This window comes from Formica exsecta, unplaced genomic scaffold (genome assembly GCF_003651465.1).
Source record: "Formica exsecta isolate Colony F162 unplaced genomic scaffold, ASM365146v1 scaffold512, whole genome shotgun sequence".
NCBI classification, from domain to species: domain Eukaryota; kingdom Metazoa; phylum Arthropoda; class Insecta; order Hymenoptera; family Formicidae; genus Formica; species Formica exsecta.
Window position 1 is genome coordinate 1 of NW_021852364.1, and position 25,214 is coordinate 25,214.

General features: G+C 31.0%; 1 protein-coding gene, 1 long non-coding RNA gene and 1 pseudogene across 2 annotated transcripts; all 3 read right to left on the minus strand.

The window, feature by feature from the left end:
• Positions 1–2,075: 2,075 nt before the first annotated feature.
• Positions 2,076–8,568, minus strand: LOC115241804 (cytochrome P450 4C1-like). Its single transcript, XM_029817734.1, has 8 exons — positions 8,411–8,568; positions 4,883–5,100; positions 4,496–4,605; positions 4,165–4,255; positions 3,666–3,851; positions 3,377–3,470; positions 2,760–2,862; positions 2,076–2,224 (listed from the first exon to the last, which is right to left on the minus strand). Exons 2-8 carry the CDS (start codon positions 5,034–5,036, stop codon positions 2,207–2,209), a joined length of 756 nt encoding a protein of 251 aa, XP_029673594.1. The 5' UTR covers positions 5,037–5,100; positions 8,411–8,568; the 3' UTR covers positions 2,076–2,206.
• A 3,920-nt stretch (positions 8,569–12,488) lies between these two features.
• On the minus strand, positions 12,489–24,135 carry LOC115241806. The gene is made up of 3 exons (XR_003884967.1): positions 23,930–24,135; positions 12,847–12,956; positions 12,489–12,600 (listed from the first exon to the last, which is right to left on the minus strand). It is a non-coding gene; the product is annotated as an uncharacterized LOC115241806 (long non-coding RNA).
• Positions 16,918–23,185, minus strand: LOC115241805 (annotated as a pseudogene).
• Positions 24,136–25,214: the final 1,079 nt, after the last annotated feature.

The following is a 25,214-nucleotide window of genomic DNA, read 5'->3' on the forward strand; positions in this document are numbered from 1 at the left end:
ATGACTGTTTGAATCGCTGTTTCACACGAATACTGTTTTCTAAAGTTCGACTGATGTTCTGTTATAATACAATTATCTTCCAAATACGTTTCAATTTGCTTTTTAACTACTAATTCTAACACTTTAAAATACTGCCTTTAATATATCGCACTTTAAAATACTGCCTTTAATATATCGCTAGTTATTCCCTTCTCTGTACCTTTCTTTTTCGGTAGTCCCATAACAATTTCCTGTAAATGCTCTATACTAATCATTTCAAAATTTTCCATAATTCCCTCGTTTTCAATAACATAAATAATTCTTTTACATGCATTCCCAGTTTTACTCCCATTTATAGATTTTACTATACTATTAATACTTTGTATATAATATAATAATTCCCTTAACATAAATAATTCTTTTACATGCATTCCTAGGTTTACTCCCATTTATAGATTTTACTATACTATTAATACTTTGTATATTTTGTATATAAAATTTATCTGCTATATTGCATCCTTCAGTGCCGTCTAATATTTCAAAATCTATATTCTCTACTTCCCTCTTACCCCCTGGTTCGCCTCTAATTATTTCTTTTAGTGTTTTCCACATAGATGTAGGATTTTCTTTATTAAGATCTATCATATATTCATAATACTCTTTCTTCTTTGTCTTAATTAATTTAACTACTGTATTTCTTTCAATTTTAAATTGCAACCAATTTTGTTCCGTTCAGCATACAATGCCTTCCTATATGCCTCATCCCTTTTAGCCGCTGCTTCTCTTATTTCATCCGAAAACCACTTTTTCCCTTCCCATATTCTCGACATTTTAAAATTTTTTCTAGGTGCTGTGGCGTCCAACGCATTTACTATACTATCAACAAATTTCTTCGCTCTCACACTGATATTCATATCTTGGTTTTTCTCTAATTTATTTTCCACTAATTTAATAAATTCATCTATATTAAACTCTCTATAATTCCTAACACTAAGTTCTCTGTATTTATTATCAAATTTATTCGCATTCAGTTCAACTTTAAGCCACGCATGGTCCGTTATTTTAGGTTCATGCATTACCTGCATTTCTATTTTATTATTAGCAAAAATTAAATCTATAATTGTTTTACTATCTTTCGTAATTCTCGTCGGTTTATTTACATATTGTTTCATGCCTAAGCTCAACATTGTCGTTTGTAACTTCCTTGTATAAAACGAATCTAACATAATATATCTATATTAAAGTCTCCTATTATCATACATTCTCCCCGTATTATTAACTCTTCTATTATATCCTCCAGAAATCTCACGAAATCACCATGCGATGCACTCGGTGAATGATATATTACCATTATTATTCCTCTATACAATTTTTCTTTCACCTCAATCGCAGCACACCAACAATTCGATTCTAATTTTTTTTACTAATACTATTTCATATTTAACATCATCCCTTATATATAAAACAACCCCTCCTGTATTTATATTTTCAGCATCGCATCTAATTATGCTATAACCTGGTACGTTCACTTCACTGTCTTCAATTTCAGCAGTCAATCTTGTCTCTGATAACGCTATGAATGCCGGATTTACTTTCTTCATAATCTGATGTTGTATCTCATCTTTATGCGCCATCAAACTTTGCGCGTTTGTATACAATATTATTTCCGCTTCCTTCTGTAGTTGCTATTTCGCATCTTCCCAGCCGGCTCTCCTCTTCTCCTCTTGTATCGCCCTTTTAAATGTTGGACATTCTGGGCTAAGGGCGTCGTGTTCATCACTTATCTTCAGGTTGTATGTTCGAATTTTAAACATACAATTTACACATTTTTTCTTTGTTGCCGTACATTCAATCGCTTTATGATTTCCCGCACATTTGTGGCATGTTTCATCTCGCGTACAATTTTTTGCAATATGATAGTATCCCCAGCATTTAAAGCATCTTTTAACATTAATGTGATTGAATATAGGACATTTTCTCCATCCTACATTTAGTTTCTCCTTTTTCAACATCAATTCATGCGTTTCTTCATCTACTTCAATTATTATCGAACCTTCTTCTTTTTCTCTTCTTGTCATACCGATAAAAGTGCTTAGATGATATGTACAAAAAATTAAAAAAAGATTACAAGTATATACCCCAAACATAAAGGTATCGACCTCTTCTCTGATGTCCAAGTCAGTCAAATCATTATTTCGAGATGCCGCTATTAAGAGATCCAACATGGCTAGCCGCTTTTTTTTAGCTAGAAGTAAAAAAACACATTAGCGTCAATCTTGTTTTTGCATGTCACGCTTTAATTATATAACATTGTTCTTGTTTAAAATATCGATTTTCTATTAGAAATAATATTGATTTAATTTTACGGCAGACATATGTTGCATTACGTGTAATTATGTGTTTAGTATAAATATTACAAGCATAATTTAAAATATAAAATGATGTAATTGAACTAAGATAGAAGCTGTGATTTCTTACGTACTTTCAAATACTTCGACATCATCTATCTTTTTGTCATTTTCAAGGTTTTTCAAGTATCGATTATTAGTGCGTTCGTGATAAAGTTTTCTTTCCGCGATGATCTACACAGAAGTACGATATTAAATGTTAATGATTTTTTATATTAAATAACAATAGCACATCGTACTATATCATAAAAATTAATAGCATAATGTGTTATTAATATTTATAATTAATCACATAAGCTTGCAATACGAAGGTTACGAGATTTATTATAATTTTATATAAAAGGAAGAGTTTGGGGAAGATTTAAAACTTACTTTTTCTGTAAATCCATGCAATATTTTCAAGATTTTTTTTTGCTTTCTTCCTTGTGGCGATAATGAGAATAACAAATCGTTGTAGAACCAAGGCCTGAGTATTCTAAACCGTAATTCAATAAAATCATATAATTTCAATAATGATTTAATTCCTAAATTAGAGCCGTTATAAAATCTTGAAGTTATCTTTAAGTAAACTCATAGATTATAGAGAATATAAGCAAAAGAATGTTAAACTACATTGCGAGAAGATATTTGGAATCTTCTAAAAATACTTTATATTTTTATTTTAACTACAGATTCTTTTATCAAAGATAATTTCTCTTCAAATTTTATTGCACAATCTTTAATACTTAATATTTTAACATTTACAATATTTTCAACATTTTTAAGATTGCAAACAATTTTCATTTTAAAATGAAACAATTAACGGAGCACATACAATCGATTTTAATTCCTATTTTAAATTTTTATCGAGATCGTATACTGATTGTTTACCTTGAAATGATTATTCAATAATTGATATTTAATAATTTTCAAAATGTATAGCAATATCACGATCATAACTTAAAGGATCAAAAATATATTACACAAGTATTTACTATATAATAAATTACCTGTAAACCAATAATTCGATTATATCGTGACTCGCATTTTGATACTGTTGTTGGAACTCGCCCAATTTTTGCAGAGAGATGCCCATGGCAGTTTCTACAAGTGCATTTATTATATAAGACCGGATATACAATCGAAAATTATTACAGTTGAATATTTCGTAAGTTGCTTTAAGTATGAAAAATCGGATGTTATATATCTTTCCTGCAGCATCGATACTTTATATAGAAACAAATTATCTTCTTATCTTAAGCTATGATATCATGTAGAATAAAAATTCAGAAACTTTACCGCATATGGCATTTAGCGTATGTTCACTAATAAATGGTACTAAATCTTTTACAATTGTTCCTCCGACATCTTTCAAAGATTTTGTCATACAATCGCCCTCCTTGATTAAGATATCAGCAAATTGATTCAATATATTAAAATGAAACGCCGGTGTTAACATCTTTCGTCGTGCATGCCACTTAGCACCTAAAACAAAAACAAAATAACGTAAAATTATGTGATAGAATAGATAAATAATATTATATAAGGTTACTATTCTTCTCTTAATTTAATGTTTATTGACCAATTCTTAAATATAATATTATTGTCTAAAATTTATTGTTTCATATCGAAATATTATTATCTTAAATTTATTGTTTTTATAGCAAAATTTATTTATAACTTTTTAAACCTTCTTCTTATGAAATTTTTGCAATAAAAGAAGTTGCAAGTATCAAAACAAATGTTAAACAAACTGTAACAGGAAAGTAGTACGCTTATATTAATGCTATTATGTTACCTGTGCTCGTGAGAAGTCCTGTACCAAACCATGCATGTAACATGTTATATGGAAGACCTTTTTCGATGTGCTTGGTATTGCTTAGTATCGTCTAAAATCATCGAAAACATGTTAAGAAAGAAACATCAGTTTATTATATCACTCAATTTTAGATACATAAATAATTTATTAATTGTATCTCAAATATGTAATTTTGATCGAGTATCGATATTTTCTATATTCCTCTTTTTAAGCAATCTTTCCTTACGAACAATAATCTTCTTGTGAAACGCAAGATTTTTGAATCTAACTAAATTGCAATGTCTACAGAAAATTGAATTTCTTTTATTACCTCCAAATCATCAGGATGACGGATAGTCACAACATACGTGAAAAAACTCCATACTTTAGCAATGGGATAATACTTATCACATAGGCTATTCAACCGTATCAATAGTTTCTCTAAAAAATATATTATTAATATTAATACAAAAATTAATTTTATCGTTATTTGATTGCATCTATACTCATATATGTTAAACATAGACAATTAATAATTATGATAATAATTTGCAAATTGATATTGTCGAGAGAAGAGCTAAGATATGTAATCTGCATGCGGATATATTTATACGTTACAGAGCACAAGGTTTTATGAATTTAACTTTTGCTTGTATGTGTGCATGAATGATGAGTCATCTGTCAATTAATGTAACAAAATTAGAAATTTTATACTTGCCTGTTGAACCGAATACTAGAAATGCATTGCCAGCAATCGGATAGCCCAGTGGTCCCGGTAAAAGACTGAGGAGTCGCCCATTTCTTCCATAATGTACGTAATAATGATATACCAATAAAATAAACATGGATAATAACAATATAGTGATAAACATTGTTTCTTAATGTTCTTGACCGTTTAATTGAACTTCTTCTTCCTCAGCTACTGTTTTATTGATCCTTGGATTATACACATGTCACAGAATAAATGATATTTATTGCACTACCCAGTTATACATATCAGGTGATTGCATAAGTTCGTGCCCGATTTAAATATAAACTTCAATAGATTATATTTTAGAGATAACACTTTTATTAATCAATTATATAGTCTCCATTCTTTTCTACAATGGTTTTCCAACGATCTACAAGCTTGTCGATTCCATTTTTGAAGAAAGAACTTCGTTTTTCTTGAAAAAAGTTTGTAAGGTGGTTTTCGACAACTTCCTCGGAATTGAGATTCTTGCCATTTAAACTATTCTGCAAAGACCGGAACAGATAAAAATCTGAAGGCGCAATATCTGGAGAATATGGCGGGTGCTGCAGAATTTCCCATTGCAACTCCTGCAATTTTCGCAGCGTCTGTTGAGCGACGTGTGGCCTAGCATTGTCGTGGTGGAAGATGACGCCTTTTCGATTGGCCAAAATCGGACGTTTTTCTCGAATAGCTGCAGCGAGTCTAGTTAGTTGCTCACAGTACTTGTCCACCGTGATTGTTTCGCCGCGTCGGAGCAGCTCAAAGTAAATAATTCCCTTGCGATCCCACCAAACACACAGCAACACCTTCATCGGATGCAAGCCAGCCTTTGCTACGGGTTCTGCTCCTTCAGCTGCTGTTTTCCATGTCCTCTTTCGCTGTACGTTTTTGTAGAGAATCCACTTTTCATCGCCTGTTACCATTCGATCTAAAAAAGGCTCTTTTTTGTTACGCTCGAGAAGAGAAAGAGCCACAGTCATACGGTTTAGCTTATTCCTTTCAGTCAGGAGATGCGGCACCCATGTATCAAGCTTGGAAACGTATCCAAGCTTTTTTAAATGACGAAAAGCGGTTGAATTATCGATGTTCAGCCTCTCAGCAATATCCTCAGTTGTAATCCTTGGGTTTCTTTCCACTAAGGCATGCACAATGTCATCATCAATGCCAGAAGGCCGTCCAGAGCGGGGTTGATCCTCCATGTTGAAATCACCATTTCGAAATCTGCCAAACCACTTTTTGACTGTTCGGAGAGCAGGAGCGCGGTCCAAATAAACGGTTTGAATATTTTTTTTGTGCAATCCCAACACTCATGCCTTTCCGAAATTCATATAACATTACATGCTGCAAATGCACCTTTTCGTTCTCCATTTTTAATGATTTTTCTTATGCACAAATGGACTTATCTGAACAATGTCTGACGCTAAATTGACATAAGACAACGTCATCTATTCGGTGTAAGCAACAATTACCACACGAAAACAATAGAACTCCGCCATGCAGTAACTTAATGCCATCTATGAAAATCGGGCACGAACTTATGCAATCATCCAATATATACACGGAAAAAAAAAATGCTGTTGCTTCAATTAAAGTCTACGTCACGGGCTGCCACAGACATACATAGTTCATTCAGTGATATTTTTATCAGACCAAATATCTGGATAATTGTTTTAATAATCCAGATATTTGGTTTAATAAAAAAATATCATTGAATGAACTATGTATGTTTGTGGCAGCCCGTGACGTAGACTTTAATTGAAGCAACAGCATTTTTTTTCCGTGTGGCAATGCCTGACGCTCAGATTTCGCACAAGTTAATGTGCGCATGAAAAGAATTGTGAGATTACATATTGATATTACTATCAACTCATGATAACAACATACTGACTGCAATAATTTGCTATCGTGTTATAAGTTGTGTACGTTCAACATTTACGTCATTCTCAATAAACACTGTTTGTTGCAGTAATAACATACAAATAACAAAGAATAAATGCAAATTATTTACGTATATGATATTAGAGAATATTATTTTGCAACATTACAACAGTAATGTAACAGAATATTATGGCAATATGATATTGTTCTATATACATGTATGTGTATTCCTTTGCTTGTCGCTACGCAGCGAAACCAGATTTAAGTAAGTCTTATTCAAGTTTCTGTCATGAAATCCATATAAAGTCTACAAATAACTGGTAATAACATAAGATCCAAAGTATATCTTTTTTTGTCAATTTAATTTCTGATACAATCCAACGAAGGATTCAAAATATTAAACAGATTATTTGAAATTGGGCAAAGAATTTTAGGTAAAGGAAATTAGATAAAGGAGAGATAATCAATTTACTGCCCATTTAAAGCAAAAAATTGAAATTTATACATAAATTAAATCGCGTGTTTTATAAGTAAAATAAATAATATTATTTATTTAATTACCAACTCTATGAGCAATTCTATATAAATAAATTCTATATACAGTATGTTCTATATATAACAACAATGTAACAAATGCTATATTACATGACATGTGAATATTTTTGTCATCATGTTTGTAAAAAATATGAGTAAAATATGAGCTCAGAATGCATGTTTTGCTAGCTAGGTACAGAACTGTCAATTGGCTTGAAATCCTCAATATGTTAATCGTAAATAGACATAAAGACAAAGAGAGAGATAAAGAGAGAGAGAGAGAGAAGGAGAACAATCATTGAAAAGCGTTAATTGATTATTTTTTATAATTAATAACTTTAAAGAGCTATAAAAAATATGATAAATTTGTTTATTGTAATGAAAGAAAAACATCATTTGCGTAATAAATGTGTGAACCAAATAAATTTTTTGAATTGGCCATTGTTTATAATTGTATAAGATAAAATTTTGTAAAATTCTATTGCTAATTTTGTAAGATTTTATCTAAATCTAAACAAAGATTGTTAGTATCATAATTATGACGAGTATTATTCTCATCAGTTATCTCAAACATTTAACATACAAGTTATTTTTAGCATTGTTATAATTTTATTTAGTTTATAACTATAAAAATTCTGTGCAAATTTGTAAATATCATAAATCTATAAATATACTTTTATTGCTATGCAAAGATACAAAGTTGCTTTGTAATAATCCGGAGTTATTTAATGAAGCATTTGCAAACTCTGTCATAAAGAATTATTTAAAAAATTTTTATCTTATTCTTAACAAAATTATTACTCCATTCTATTATGTTTTTATATAATATACAAATTATATAATTATTATGATTGCTTAAATGCGTTTTTCTCTCTGTTTTTGTTGTTTATTTATTTAATTGGTTAAAATTTCCATAAATATAATATAATATACATCTAATGAGATTATAACAATCAATTCAAAAGCTAACAATTTGTGGTATTTCAGAAAACTTATGTAAGAATCACGCGCTTGAACTAATTATGATATTATTAATCATATTATTCAGATTTTGCAATAAAATGTTATAAAATTTTATTTTATACAAATACTGCCGATTACCTAATAAAATCATTGATGCGACGATCAGTTGAAACACTACTCAAATGTTCGAAATAGAATTGCAAATGTCTTCAAGCAGATACATGTACCACTAAAACAAATCTTTGTGAACTAATAATAAAAATCTGAGGCGCCTATATTTATAAACGTTTTTCAGTTAAGAGCATATTAATAATGAGAGTGTCATATCTTGAGAGACAGATGGTTGATTAATGCGTGAAACGCATAAGAATTCAATACAATATAAGGAACGAGAATAATAAAATCTCATTTGTACAGTCTTTGTCTAATCAATAGGCTTCGTCTATCGCCATCGCCTAGTGCTTATTTCAGCCAGAATAAAGGTCAATGATTAGCATCGATAAACATCTTCATTAATCATCATCTTCCAATTGTAAAAGAAAGGATGGCAAAATGTCAGAAAAGAGCTTACAAGAAAATATTAGTTTAAATATAATTCTTGCATTTGCATTTATATATCATTAATCTAATGAGTTTGCATTATTAAAAAAGATAGACGTTGAAAGCAATAATAAAACAAGTCGTCGTCTACGTCAAGTTTACGCCATAAAATTGTTGTACTATGAATGTTGCTATAGTGTATATTTAATTGTTTAAATCTGTTTCTTTTTCTGCAAAAATAATGTTATCACTTTTTAAAATTATATTTATTAGAAATAAACAGAGAGAGAGAGAGAGTAGATCCTGTAGATCCTAGCCTGTCCCTGCTGCCCCCGGCCACTGTCGATGCCTTCTTCATATCTGCTTCACTTTCAACTGTAAATCTGTCAAATGGGCCAGAACACGGTACCAATTCTTGATTTTTATCGTAAATCCTATGCTTGCTTACACATCCTGGATGGTAAATCAGCTTAATACGATTCACCTGATAGCAAGACTTGCATGTCAACACCTAATTTTTTATTGTCTTTTTACATGCCGAGCATAGATATTCGGCATATTCATCGTCCATGCCAATAATTATTGGCCGAAATCGCAAATATCAGCGTAAGCGATCAGTCACCTCTGTTCCACTGTCACACGTCAGCACTTTTGTGTCCACCTTTAATGTCTGCCTGTCGTGTGAGACTTTGGTGTCCCAGACAGGAAATGCACTTCTCACTCCCACAAATCAGCATATCCCGGCTAGATAACACTCAAGGCTAATGCCGGTCTATGCCGCTATGACTTGAATAACTTTCTATCAATCCCCGTAACTATTTAACCGTTTAAAAGTTATTACTTTTGCGGAGCGATGTTTGACACGTCTTCTCCACTGCAGAGAAAGAGAGAGAAAGAGAGAGAGAGAGAGAGAGAGAGAGAGAGAGAGAGAGAGAGAGAGAGAGAGAGAGAGAGAGAGAGAGAGAGAGAGAGAGAGAGAGAGAGAGAGAGAGAGAGAGAGAGAGAGAGAGAGAGAGAGAGAGAGAGAGAGAGAGAGAGAGAGAGAGAGAGAGAGAGAGAGAGAGAGAGAGAGAGAGAGAGAGAGAGAGAGAGAGAGAGAGAGAGAGAGAGAGAGAGAGAGAGAGAGAGAGAGAGAGAGAGAGAGAGAGAGAGAGAGAGAGAGAGAGAGAGAGAGAGAGAGAGAGAGAGAGAGAGAGAGAGAGAGAGAGAGAGAGAGAGAGAGAGAGAGAGAGAGAGAGAGAGAGAGAGAGAGAGAGAGAGAGAGAGAGAGAGAGAGAGAGAGAGAGAGAGAGAGAGAGAGAGAGAGAGAGAGAGAGAGAGAGAGAGAGAGAGAGAGAGAGAGAGAGAGAGAGAGAGAGAGAGAGAGAGAGAGAGAGAGAGAGAGAGAGAGAGAGAGAGAGAGAGAGAGAGAGAGAGAGAGAGAGAGAGAGAGAGAGAGAGAGAGAGAGAGAGAGAGAGAGAGAGAGAGAGAGAGAGAGAGAGAGAGAGAGAGAGAGAGAGAGAGAGAGAGAGAGAGAGAGAGAGAGAGAGAGAGAGAGAGAGAGAGAGAGAGAGAGAGAGAGAGAGAGAGAGAGAGAGAGAGAGAGAGAGAGAGAGAGAGAGAGAGAGAGAGAGAGAGAGAGAGAGAGAGAGAGAGAGAGAGAGAGAGAGAGAGAGAGAGAGAGAGAGAGAGAGAGAGAGAGAGAGAGAGAGAGAGAGAGAGAGAGAGAGAGAGAGAGAGAGAGAGAGAGAGAGAGAGAGAGAGAGAGAGAGAGAGAGAGAGAGAGAGAGAGAGAGAGAGAGAGAGAGAGAGAGAGAGAGAGAGAGAGAGAGAGAGAGAGAGAGAGAGAGAGAGAGAGAGAGAGAGAGAGAGAGAGAGAGAGAGAGAGAGAGAGAGAGAGAGAGAGAGAGAGAGAGAGAGAGAGAGAGAGAGAGAGAGAGAGAGAGAGAGAGAGAGAGAGAGAGAGAGAGAGAGAGAGAGAGAGAGAGAGAGAGAGAGAGAGAGAGAGAGAGAGAGAGAGAGAGAGAGAGAGAGAGAGAGAGAGAGAGAGAGAGAGAGAGAGAGAGAGAGAGAGAGAGAGAGAGAGAGAGAGAGAGAGAGAGAGAGAGAGAGAGAGAGAGAGAGAGAGAGAGAGAGAGAGAGAGAGAGAGAGAGAGAGAGAGAGAGAGAGAGAGAGAGAGAGAGAGAGAGAGAGAGAGAGAGAGAGAGAGAGAGAGAGAGAGCGAGGCATGCACGAGTGTGGGAAAAGGAAAGGAGGCGCAGAAATAATAAGTATAATAAAATAAAATATGTGCCAGCGTAAGTGCTGGTAATCTGTCCACTAGATCCACCATGTGGTGACGGTGGAAGATCGTATTATTAATTGGGAGCAGAAGAGGGGGCTGCTTAGGCGTAGTGGTTTAGGATGGACTACTCGAGGAGGCTTCCATTCATACTGGTGGTGAGTCAAGACTCATCGCTGAGCGGCTACGGGGGCCAATTTTCAATCGTTTAATATGATTGGACCGCTCTGGAGACGTGCTGGGGATTTCGTCTCTCCGTGACAATCGGCACTGCATCAGTTGCCCGGAAAGCGAAAGACTCGGGTTCGATTCCCGATTCAGCCACTCGTACCTCGCATATTTTTTCAGACCCGCAAATGTTGTTTTCTAACAGTTATTTGTCGGGCTGAGGAAGTGTATAAACGCCCTACACAGACACGACAGTGCCGCTGCCACGGCAGAGATGGATGCTTGGTTCGTGCCTCCTCCCGCCTTAAATCCCCCCCTCGCTTCACTCTCGGGAACTGTTGTAGATCCTGTAGATCCTAGCCTGTCCCTGCCGCCCCCGGCCACTGCCGATGCCTTCTTCATATCTGCTTCACTTTCAATTGTAAATCTGTCAAATGGGCCAGAACACGGTACCAATTCTTGATTTTTATCGTATGCTTGCTTACACATCCTGGATGGTAAAACAGCTTAATACGATTCACCTGATAGCAAGACTTGCATGTCACCACCTGATTTTTTATTGTCTTTTTACATGCCGAGCATCGATATTCGGCATATTCATCGTCCATGCCGATAATTATCGGCCGAAACCGCTAATATCAGCGTAAGCGATCAGTCACCTCTGTTTCACTGTCACACGTCAGCACTTTTGTGTCCACCTTTAATGTCTACCTGTCGTGTGAGACTTTGGTGTCCCAGACAGGAAATGCACTTCTCACGCCCACAAATCAGCATATCCCGGCTAGATAACACTCATGGCTAATGCCGGTCTATGCCGCTATGACTTGAATAACTTTCTATCAATCCCCGTAACTATTTAACCGTTTAAAAGTTATTACTTTTGCGGAGCGATGTTTGACACGTCTTCTCCACTGCAGAGAAAGAGAGAGAAAGAGAAAGAGAGAGAGAGAGAGAGAGAGACGAGCATTATACAATTTTATTCTTTTCTTTCTTTCATTTAACAAGTTTCTAAAATATTAAAAATATTATGTAATAAAGATATAAAGATCCAAAATTGATAAAATATGAGAGAAAAAAATTACACGCAAACTTTAAATATAATATTATTATCTTAAATTTATTGTTTTATATAACAAAATATATTTATAACTTTTTGAACCTTCTTCTTATGAAATTTTTGCGGTAAAAGGAGTTGCAAGTATCAAAACAAATGTAAAACAAACTGTAATAGGAAAGTAATACGCTTATATTAATGCCATTATGTTACCTGTGCTCGTGAGAAGTCCTGTACCGAGCCATGAATGTAACATGTTATACGGAAGACCTTTCTCGATGTGCTTGGTACTGTTTAGTATCGTCTAAAATCATCGAAAACATGTTAAGAAAGAAACATCAGTTTATTACATCACTCAATCTTAAATACACAAATAATTTACTAATTGTATCTGAAATTTTGTCTATGTAATTTTGATCGAGTATCGATATTTTCTTTATTCATCTTTTTGAAAAACCTTTTTTACGAGCAACAATCTTCTTGTGAAACGCAAGATTTTTGAATATAACTAAATTGCAATGTCTACGGAAAATTGAATTTCTCTTATTACCTCCAAATCATCAGGATGACGGATAGACACAGCATACGTGTAGAAACTCCAAAATTTATAAATAGGATAATATGTATCACATAGGCTATGCAACAGTATCCATAGTTCCTCTGAAAAATATATTATTAATATTCATACAAAAATTAATTTTATCGTTATTTGATTGCATCTGTACTCATATACGTTGAAAATAGACAATTAATAATTACGATAAATTACCAACTCTATGAGTAAATCTATATAAATAAACTATATACAGCGTATGTTGTGTATATAACTACAATGTAACAAATGCTATATTACATGACATGTGAATATTTATGTCATCATGTTTGTAAAAAATGTGAGTAAAATATGAGCCCAGAATGCATATGTTTTGCTAGCTAGGTACAGAACTGACAATTGGCTTGATATCCTCAATATGTTAATCGTAAATAGACATAAAGAGAAAGAGAGAGAGAGAGAGAGAGAAAGAGAACAATGTTTGAAAAGCGTTAATTGTATATTTTTATAGTTAATAACTTTAAAGAGCTATAAAAAATATAGTAGATTTGTTTATTGTAATAAAAGAAAAACATCGTTTGCGTAATAAATTCGTAAATCAAATAAATTTTTTGTATTGGCCATTGCTTATAATTGTATAAGATAAAATTTTGTAAGATTGTATTGCTAATTTTGTAAGATTTTATCTAAATCTAAACAAAGATTAATAGTATCATAATTATGACAAGTATTATTCTTATCAGTTATCTCAAACATTTAACATACAAGTTATTTTTAGCATTGTTATAATTTTATTTAGTATATAACTATAAAAATTCTGTGCAAATTTGTAAATATTATAAATCTATAAATATACTTTTTTAGCTATACAAAGATACAAAGTTCATTTGTAATAATCCGGAGCTATTTAATAAAGCATTTGCAAACTCTGTCATGAAAAATTATTTTAAAAATTTTTATCTGATTCTGAATAAAATTATTACTTCATTATATTTTGTTTTTATATAATATACAAATTATATAATTATTGCGATTGCTTAAAAGCGTTTCTCTCTTTGTTTTTGTTGTTTATTTAATTGTTAAAAATCTCCATAAATATAATATAATATACATCTAATGAGATTATAACAATCAAACCAAAAGCTAACAATTTGTGGTATTTCAGAAAACTTATGAAAAAATCACGCGCTTACACTAATTATGATATTATTAATCATATTATTCAGATTTGGCAATAAAATGTTATAAAATTTTATTCTATACAAATACTGCCAATTACCTAATAAAATCATTGATGCGACGATCAGTTGAAACACTACTCAAATGTTTGAAATGGAATTGCAAATATCTTCAAGTAGATATATGTGCCAGTAAAACAAATCTTTGTGAACTAATAACAAAAATCTCAGACGCCTATATTTATAACCGTTTGTCAGTTAAGAGTATATTAATAATGAGAGTGTCATATCTTGAGAGGCAGACGGTTGATTAATGCATGAGAATTCAATACAATATTAGGAACGAGAATAATAAATTCTCATTTGTCAGCTTTTGTTTAATCAATAGGCTTCGTCTACCGCCATCGCCTAGTGCTTCTTTCAGCCACAATAAAGTTCAATGATTAGCATCGATAATTATCTTTATTAATCATTATCTTCCAACTGTAAAAGAAAAAATAGCAAAATGTTAGAGAAGAGCGTATAAAAAAATCTTAGTTTGAATATAATTCTTGCATCTGCATTTACATATCATTAATCTAATGAGTTCGCATTATTAGAAAAGATAGACGTTGAAAGCAATGAAATAATAAAACAAGTCGTCGCCTACGTCAAGTTTACGCCAAAAAGTTGTTGTACTATGAATGTTGCTATAGTGTATATTTTATTGTTTAAATCTGTTTCTTTTTCTGCAAAAATAATGTTATCACTTTTGAAAATTATATTTATTAGAAATAAAGAGAGAGAGAGAGGGTGAGAAGCGGGTGGAGAAGGAGGAAGGAAAAGGGGAGGAGAGAGATTGAATGATTGATTGATTGATCTTTATTAGCTTTCTCAGCTATTTGTAATACAAATCTAGTTTATATTAATTACGATATACTCCTTTAACATTCGCTTAAACGGCACAATTCTTTCATTCCGCTTTATTTCAGCTGGCAAGGCGTTATACATTTTCATTCCTTCGTAAAACATGCTCTTTTGCGCACTCTTTGTTCTGCGATATTTTATTGCAATATACCCAGCTTGTCGTGTTTACCTTTCACTCTCATTTCCCACAATTTCTAATCTATTTCTTAATTGCTCCGGTAACATGTTCCTTAAAATCTTAAAAATAAATATACACACATTATAATATAGCCTCTGTTTTATGGACATAAACTGCAGCGCTTGCAGCATAAGCTCCACTTTGGTATGTCTATCACATTGCAATATGATCCTCATGGCCCGGTTTTGTGCTTTTTGCAATTTACTCAACTGTGTTTCTCCCATATCAATTAACAGCGTCGCACAATACTCAAAGTGAGGTGCTATAATTGTCTTATATACAATACATCTAGTGTATGCCGATATGTAATTACCTATTCTATTTAAAAAACTCGTTTTTTTCTTCTATTTATAGCATATAATCACAGTGGTCCTTAAATCGTTATCTATCGTCTATAATTATGTCTAGATATTTCATTATTTCCACACGTTCTATCTCAATTTCATCCAAACATTTCAATGTAATATTACGTCGCAGTTCTTTTCTTATACTTCTGACTATCATATATTTCGTTTTCCCTGCATTCATTTTTAACTTATTTATATTCATTCACTCTTTTATTATAGTAAATGCCATATTCATTTTGCTCTTTAATTCCGCGCTGTTTTCTCCAGTTACATATTAACGTGTTATCTGCAGACATTTTTATATTACATCCTTCTAGACAGATTTTGATTATATCATTTATATATACTATAAATAACAAAGGTCCTATTACAGATCCTTGTGGTACTCCATATTCTGTGAAGCATCATTAATTGTTAAATTGAATCTGCTATGTTCTATTCTTTAAATACAGGTAAAATCTTAATCATTTTAAAACTATTCTTCTAATTCCATATTGATACAATTTCTCTAATAATATTTTTCTATCTATTGTTTCAAAGACTCGTTTAAGATCCATTAAAATTACCCCCACCATTTTTGCCTCATTAACTATCAGTTTTCATTCATCAATGACTGTTTGGATCGCTGTTTCACACAAATACTGTTTTTTAAAGCATGACTGATGCTCTGTTATAATATAATTATCTTCCAAATACGTTAATTTAATTTGCTTTTTAATTACTAATTCTAACATTTGTTTAGATATTGGTAACATATTAATTTGCTTCTCCAGCTTTATCTATTTTTGGAATCGGTATTATCGTAGACGTTTTCCAATCTTCTCGATAGCAACTCTCCTTCAAAGAGTTATTTATTATATCAACAAATTCTTCTTTTATTATGCAAATCACTGCCGTTAATTTATCGCTAGTTATTTTACGGTAGTCCCATAATAATTTTCTGTAAATGCTCTATTCTAATCATCTGAAAAATTTTACATAATTTCCTCGTTTTCAGTAACATAAATAATTCTTTTACACGCATTTCCAGGCTTACTTCTATTTATAGATTTTCCTATACTATTAATACTTTGTATAAAATATAAATTAAATTTATCTGCTATATTGCATTTTTCAGTGCTGTCTAATATTTGAAAATCTATATCCTTTAATTTCTTTTTACTTTCTGGTTCGCGCGCGGAAGAGAGAGAGAGAGAGAGAGAGAGAGAGAGAGAGAGAGAGAGAGAGAGAGAGAGAGAGAGAGAGAGAGAGAGAGAGAGAGAGAGAGAGAGAGAGAGAGAGAGAGAGACGAGCATTATACAATTTTATTCTTTTTTCTCTTTCATTTAACATGTTTCTAATGTAACATGTCTCATTTAACATGTTTCATTTAACATGTTTCTATGTAATAAAGATATAAAGACCAAAATTGATAAAACATGAGAGAAAAAAATTACACACAGAAGTAATAAAAGAATTAATTAGAAGTAAAATTTAACGTATAATATACGTACAATCACATATTAGATCATTTTTTTCTATAAAACATTTTCATCAATTTCTTACACTCATATGGTATCCGTGTTAGTTTTGAACAGTTGTTTGCGGCTGATAGGGATGAATTTTATATGAACTGGATGACAAGGACGAATTATCAAATCGGCCTGCAACCGGATATCCTTTAAATAATCTACGGGCTCTAAGTAAAAATTGTGCACCAAAGGAGCTATCATAGCTTTCAACTCCAGCATACCGAATCTTTGACCTACAATTCGAAATCTTATCACAAACTATCGACACGAGTAGAAAAGAAAATCGCGAGCAATTCATTCACCTATGCAATTCCTCGGTCCTGCGCTGAAGGGTAGATAGGAATAAGGATGACGATTCTGCATCCTCTCGGGCAAAAATCTATCCGGATCAAATACTTCTGGATTTGACCAAAAATTTGGATCTCTGTGAACTCCGTAAATATTAAGATGTAAGATCGTTCCAGCAGGTATAACATATGAGTCTAAAAAGCAAAAGTATTACAAAATTACAAAATATACAAATTTATGAAATAAAGAGTTCTTTTGAGAAATAACATGAACATAATATTGTATTCTTCAAATGTTAAAGCAATAAAACTTGTTTTACATTCAATAATAAATACTCCTTATAATGTGACATGTTCAAAAATATATAAAAAAAGTGATTAATTACGTAATTTTACATCTTCTCCAATGTTTCGTAATATGAAAAATACGCTGGGATATAAACGTAGCGCTTCCTTTAAACATCTGTCTAAATATGGTAAATTTTGCAACGATCTCATGGTAAGTTTCCCTCCGTTTTCTTGCATTACGTTATCAACTTCAACCCTCACACGTTCCTATGTCATCGATAATAATTAATGTGTATTTCTTAATATTTCGGCTTTTATAGGCATAGATACAAAAAAAATTCCAATGAATTAAAAAATACATTGCAACAAAAGTTTTCTGTATTATTTTGAATAAAAATTTCAAATTAAATAATATATTACAATATACTGAGAAAAAAGTACCTGGACATCTTTGTGTTCAGCTAATAGTAATAAAACAAAGGTAATACTCATCGCTGTAGTATCGTGACCCTGTAATCATTATTATATGAATATCGTCATACCGATAAACGTGCTTAGATACTGTGTACAAAAAAATAAAAAAATATTACAGATACAGACCTCAAACATAAAAGTATCGATCTCTTCTCTGATGTCCAAATCAGTCAAATCATTATTTTGAGATGCAGCTATTAAGAGATCCAACATGGCCATCCGCTTTTTTTTAACTAGAAATAAGAAAACACATTAGCGTCAATCTTGTTTTTGCATGTCATGCTTTAATTATATAACATTGTTCTTGTTTAAAATATAGATTTTATATTAAAAATAATAATGATTTAAATTAACGGCAGACATATGTTGCATTATTACGTGTAATTATGTGACTAGTATAAATATTACAAGCATAATTTAAAATATAAAATGATGTAATTGAACTAAGATAGAAGCTGTGATTTCTTACGTACTTTCAAATACTTCGACATCATCTATCTTTTTGTCATTTTCAAGGTTTTTCAAGTATCGATTATTAGTGCGTTCGTGATAAAGTTTTCTTTCCGCGATGATCTACACAGAAGTACGATATTAAATGTTAATGATTTTTTATATTAAATAACAATAGCACATCGTACTATATCATAAAAATTAATAGCATAATGTGTTATTAATATTTATGATTAATCACATAAGCTTGCAATACGAAGGTTACGAGATTTATTATAATTTTATATAAAAGGAAGAGTTTGGGGAAGATTTAAAACTTACTTTTTCTGTAAATCCATGCAATATTTTCAAGATTTTTTTTTGCTTTCTTCCTTGTGGCGATAATGAGAATAACAAATCGTTGTAGAACCAAGGCCTGAGTATTCTAAACCGTAATTCAATAAAATCATATAATTTCAATAATGCTGTAGTATCGTGACCCTGTAATCATTATTATATGAATATCGTCATACCGATAAACGTGCTTAGATACTGTGTACAAAAAAATAAAAAAATATTACAGATACAGACCTCAAACATAAAAGTATCGATCTCTTCTCTGATGTCCAAATCAGTCAAATCATTATTTTGAGATGCAGCTATTAAGAGATCCAACATGGCCATCCGCTTTTTTTTAACTAGAAATAAGAAAACACATTAGCGTCAATCTTGTTTTTGCATGTCATGCTTTAATTATATAACATTGTTCTTGTTTAAAATATAGATTTTATATTAAAAATAATAATGATTTAAATTAACGGCAGACATATGTTGCATTATTACGTGTAATTATGTGACTAGTATAAATATTACAAGCATAATTTAAAATATTAAATGATGTAACTGAACTAAAATAGAAGCTGTGATCTCTTACGTACTTCCAAATACTTCGACATCATCTATCTCTTTGTCATTTTCAAGGTTTTTCAAGTATCGATTATTGGTGCGTTCGTGATAAAGTTTTCTTTCCGCGATGATCTACACAGTACAATATTATTTTTTAATGATTTTTTATATTAAATAACAATAGCACATCGTACTATATCATAAATATTAATAACATATTATGTTATTAATATTTATGATTAATGACGTAATCTTGCAATACGAAAGTTACAAGATTTATTATAATTTTATATAGAAAGAAGAGTTTGGGGAGTATTTAAAATATATCATGATTTAAAACTTACTTTTTCCGTAAATCCATGCAATATTTTCAAGATCTTTTTTTGCTTTCTTCCTTGTAGCGATAACGAGAATAACAAATCGTTGTAGAACCAAGGCCTGAATCCTCTAAACCGTAATTCAATAAAATCATATAATTTAAATAATGATTTAATTCCTAAATTAGAGCCGTTATAAAATCTTGAAGTTATCTTTAAGTAAACTCATAGATTATAGAGAATATAAGCAAAAGAATGTTAAACTGCATTGCGAGAAGATATTTGGAATCTTCTAAAAACACTTTATATTTTTATTTTAACAACAGATTCTTTTATCAAATATAATTTTAATTTCTATTTTAAACGAATCGAAGTCTTATACTAACTGTTTACCTCCAAATGATTATTCAATAATTAATATTTTTTCAAAATGTATAGCAATATCACAATCTTAAAAGATCACGAATATATTACACAAGTATTTACTATATAATAAATTACCTATAAATGATCAATTTGCCTATATCGTGAATCGTATTTCGATACTGTTGCTGGAACTCGCCGTCTTTTTGCAGAGGAACGCCCATGGCAGTTTCTACAAGTGCATTTATTATATAAGACCGAATATACAATCGAAAATAATTACAATTGAATATTTCGTAAGTTGCTTTGAGTATAAAAAATCGGATGGTATATCTCACTCACAGGTACGTAACTAAGTCGTTCACTACTATTCTTCTCTTAATTTAATGTTTATTGACCAATTTTTAAATTTAATATTATTATCTTAAATTTATTGTTTTTATAGCAAAATTTATTTATAACTTTTTAAACCTTCTTCTTATGAAATTTTTGCGATAAAAGAAGTTGCAAGTATCAAAACAAATGTTAAACAAACTGTAACAGGAAAGTAGTACGCTTATATTAATGCCAATATGTTACCTGTGCTCGTGAGAAGTCCTGTACCGAGCCATGGATGTAACGTCTTATATAGAAGACCTTTTTCGATGTGCTTGGTATTGTTTAGTATCGTCTGAAATCATCGAAAACATGTTAAGAAAGAAACATCAGTTTATTATATCATTCAATCTTAGATACACATATAATTTATTAATTGTATCTCAAATATGTAATTTTGATCGAGTATCGATATTTTCTCTATTTTTCTATTTAAGCGATCTTTCCTTACGAGCAATAATCTTCTTGTGAAACGCAAGATTTTTGAATCCTTGCAAATTGATATTATCGAAAGAAGAGCTACGATATGTAATCTGCATGCGGATATTTTTGATAGATATCACATCACAAGGTTTTATGAAATTAACTTTTGCTTGTATGTGTGCACGAATGATGAGTCGTCTGTCAATTAATGTAAATACATCAGAAATTTTATACTTGCCTGCTGAAAGGAATACTAGAAATGCATTGCCAGCAATCGGATGGCCCGGTGGTCCTGGTAAAAGATTAACGAGTCGCCCGTTTCTTCCATAATGTACCTAAGAAGAATATACCAATAAGATAAACATGGATGACAACAATATAGTGATAAACATCGTTTCTTGATGTCCTTGACCGTTTAATTAAACTTCTGATCTTCTTCAGCTTACTGTTTTACTGATACTTGAATACACGTTACAAAAATCTTTTTTATTTTTGTTATTTATTTAATTGTTAAAAGTTTCCGTAAAAATAATATAATATACATTTAATAAAATTATAATAATTGGATCAAGCTTTATTAATTGTATCTCAAATATGTAATTTTGATCGAGTATCGATATTTTCTCTATTCCTTTTTTTAAGCAATCTCTCCTTACGAGCAATAATCTTCTTGTGAAAAGCAAGATTTTTGAATCTAACTAAATTGCAATGTCTACCGAAAATTGAATTTCTTTTATTACCTCCAGATCATCTGGATGACGGATAGATACAACATACGTGAAAAAACTCCAAACTTTATAAATAGGATAATATGTATCACATAGGCTATGCCACAGTATCCATAGTTCCTCTGAAAAATATATCATTAATATCGGTACAAAAATTAATTTTATCTTTATTTGATTGCATCTGTACTCATATACGTTGAAAATAGACAATTAATAATTATGATAATGACTTGCAAATTGATATTATCGAAAGAAGAGCTACGATATGTAATCTGCATGCGGATATTTTTGATAGATATCACATCACAAGGTTTTATGAAATTAACTTTTGCTTGTATGTGTGCACGAATGATGAGTCGTCTGTCAATTAATGTAAATACATCAGAAATTTTATACTTGCCTGCTGAACGGAATACTAGAAATGCATTGCCAGCAATCGGATAGCCCTGTGGTCCCGGTAAAAGACTGAGGAGTCGCCCATTTCTTCCATAATGTACGTAATAATGATATACCAATAAAATAAACATGGATAATAACAATATAGTGATAAACATTGTTTCTTAATGTTCTTGACCGTTTAATTGAACTTCTTCTTCCTCAGCTACTGTTTTATTGATCCTTAGATTATACACATGTCACAGAATAAATGATATTTATTGCACTACCCAATTATATATAGCAATGCCTGACGCTCAGATTTCGTACAAGTTAATGTGCACATGAAAAGAACTGTATGGTCATATATTGATATTACTGTGTCAATCCATGATAACAACATACTGACCGCAATGATTTATTATCGTGTTATAAGTTGTGTACGTTCAACATTTCCGTCATTCTCAATAAACATTATTTGTTGCAGTAATAACATACAAATAACAAAGAATAAATGCAAGTTATCTACGTATATAATATTAGAGAATATTACTTTGCAACATTACAACAGTAATGTAACAGAATATTATGGCAATATGATATTGTTCTATATACATGTACGTGTATTCCTTTGCTTGTCGCTACGCGGCGAAACCAGATTTAACTAACTCTAATTCAAGTTTCTGCCATGAAATCCATATAAAGTCTACAAATAACTGATAATAACATAAGAGCCAAAATATATTTTTTCTTATCAATTTAATTTCTGACACAATCCAACGAGAGATTCAAAATATTAAACAGTTTATTTGAAATTGAGCAGGTAAATAAGAAATAATTCATTTACTGCCCATTTAAAGCAAAAAATTGGAATTTATACATAAGTTAAATTGCGAGTTTTATAAATAAAATAAATTATGTTATTTATTTAATTACCAACTCTATGAGCAATTCGATATAAGTAAACTCTATACAGCGTATGTTCTATATATAACTACAATGTAACAAATGCTATATTACATGACATGTGAATATTTTTGTCATCATGTTTGTAAAAAATATGAGTAAAATATGAGCTCAGAATGCATATGTTTTGCTATCTGGGTACAAAACTGAAATTGCCTCGATATCCTAAATACCTTAATCGTAAATAGACGAAGAGAGAAAGAGAAAGAGAGAGAGAAAGAGAACAATCATTGAAAAGCGTTAATTGTATATTTCTTATAGTTAATAACTTTAAACAGCTATAAAAAATATGGTAAATTTGTTTATTGTAATGAATGAAAAACATTATTTGCATAATAAATGTGTGAACTATATAAATTTTTTGGATTGGCCATTACTTATAATTGTATAAGATAAAACTTTGTAAGATTTTATTGCTAATTTTGTAAGATTTTATCTAAATCTAAACAAAGATTAATAGTATCATAATTATGATGAGTATTATTCTTATCAATTATCTCAAACATTTAACATACAAGTTAATTTTAGCATTGTTATAATTTTATTTAGTATATAACTATAAAAATTTTGTTCAATTTTGTAAATATTATAAATCTATAAATATACTTTTATTGCTATGCAAAGATACAAAGTTGCTTTGTAATAATCCGAAGCTATTTAATGAAGCATTTGCAAACTCTGTCATACTGTCATATTTTAAAAATTTTTATCTGGTTCTTAATAAAATTATTACTCCATTATATTTTGTTTTTATATAATATACAAATTATATAATTATTGCGATTGCTTAAAAGCGTTTCTCTCTTTGTTTTTGTTGTTTATTTAATTGTTAAAAATTTCCATAAAAATAATATAATCTACATCTAATGATATTATAACAATCAAACCAAAAGTTATCAATTTGTAGTATTTCAGAAAACTTGTGTAAAAATCACGCGCTTACACTAATTATGATATTATTAATCATATTATTCAGATTTTGCAATAAAATGTTATAAAATTTTATTCTATACGAATAATGCCGATTACCTAATAAAATTATTGATGCGACGATCAGTTGAAACACTACTCAAATGTTTGAAATGGTATCTTCAAGCAAATATCTTCAAGCAGATATATGTGCCAGTAAAACAAATCTTTGTGAACTAATAACAACAATCTCAGACGGCTATATTTATAACCGTTTTGCAGTTAAGAGAATATTAATAATGAGAGTGTCGTATCTTGAGAGACAGACTGTTGATTAATTCGTGAAACGCATGAGAGTTCAATACAATATACATATAAGAATGAGAATAATAAAATCTCATTTGTACAGTTTTTGTCTAATCTAATAGGCTTCGTCTATCGCCATCGTTTTATGCTTATTTCACAATAAAGTTCAATGATTAGTATCAATAATCATCATCTTCCCATTGTAAAAAAAAAGAATAGCAAAATGTCAGAGAAGAACAAGAAGATCTTAGTTTGCTGAATATAATTCTTGCATCTACATTTATATATCATTAATCTGATGAGTTTGTCGGTAAAAAAGATTGACATTGAAAACAATGAGATAATAAAACTCGTACACGTGTCAAGTCCACGCCAAAAAAAATTGTTGTGCAAATGGATGTTGCTAAAGTGTATATTTTATTGTTTAAATCTGCCTTTCTTTTTAAAAAAGTAATGTTATCGCTTCTCAAAAATTGCATTTATTAGAAATAAAGAGAGCATTATAAACTTTTATTCTTTTCATTTAACATGTTTTTGAAATATTACAAATTTAATGTAATAAAGATATAAAGATTCAAAACTAATATAAGAGAGGAAAAATATGAGAGAGGAAGATAATATAATTAGAAGATATTATAATTAGAAGTAAAATATATTTAACGCGCGCGCGCGCGTGAAATATACACACAATGGCATATTAGATAATTTATTATCGTATAAAACATTTTGAAGATATTGAAACATGCTAATAAAAGAATAAATTTGTTTAATATGTATAACTTTTTCATTTCCACTAGAACAACACAGGCGCGAGCTACGTGCGCGCTTTTTATTATAAAAAATAATTTAATAAATAATTTAATAAACAATTATAAAATCTAAATATAATCTAAATATGATCATCATCATCATCATCCATCATCATCATCATCATCATCATCACCTTCCTCATCAATTATTTATTAATTTATTAATTATGTTACAATTTTTATTAATTATTAATTAATTAATTAATTATAAATATATTATTTATTTACTAATAAATAATTATACAATAAATATAAATTAATTAATAATATTAACATTATATATTAAACAA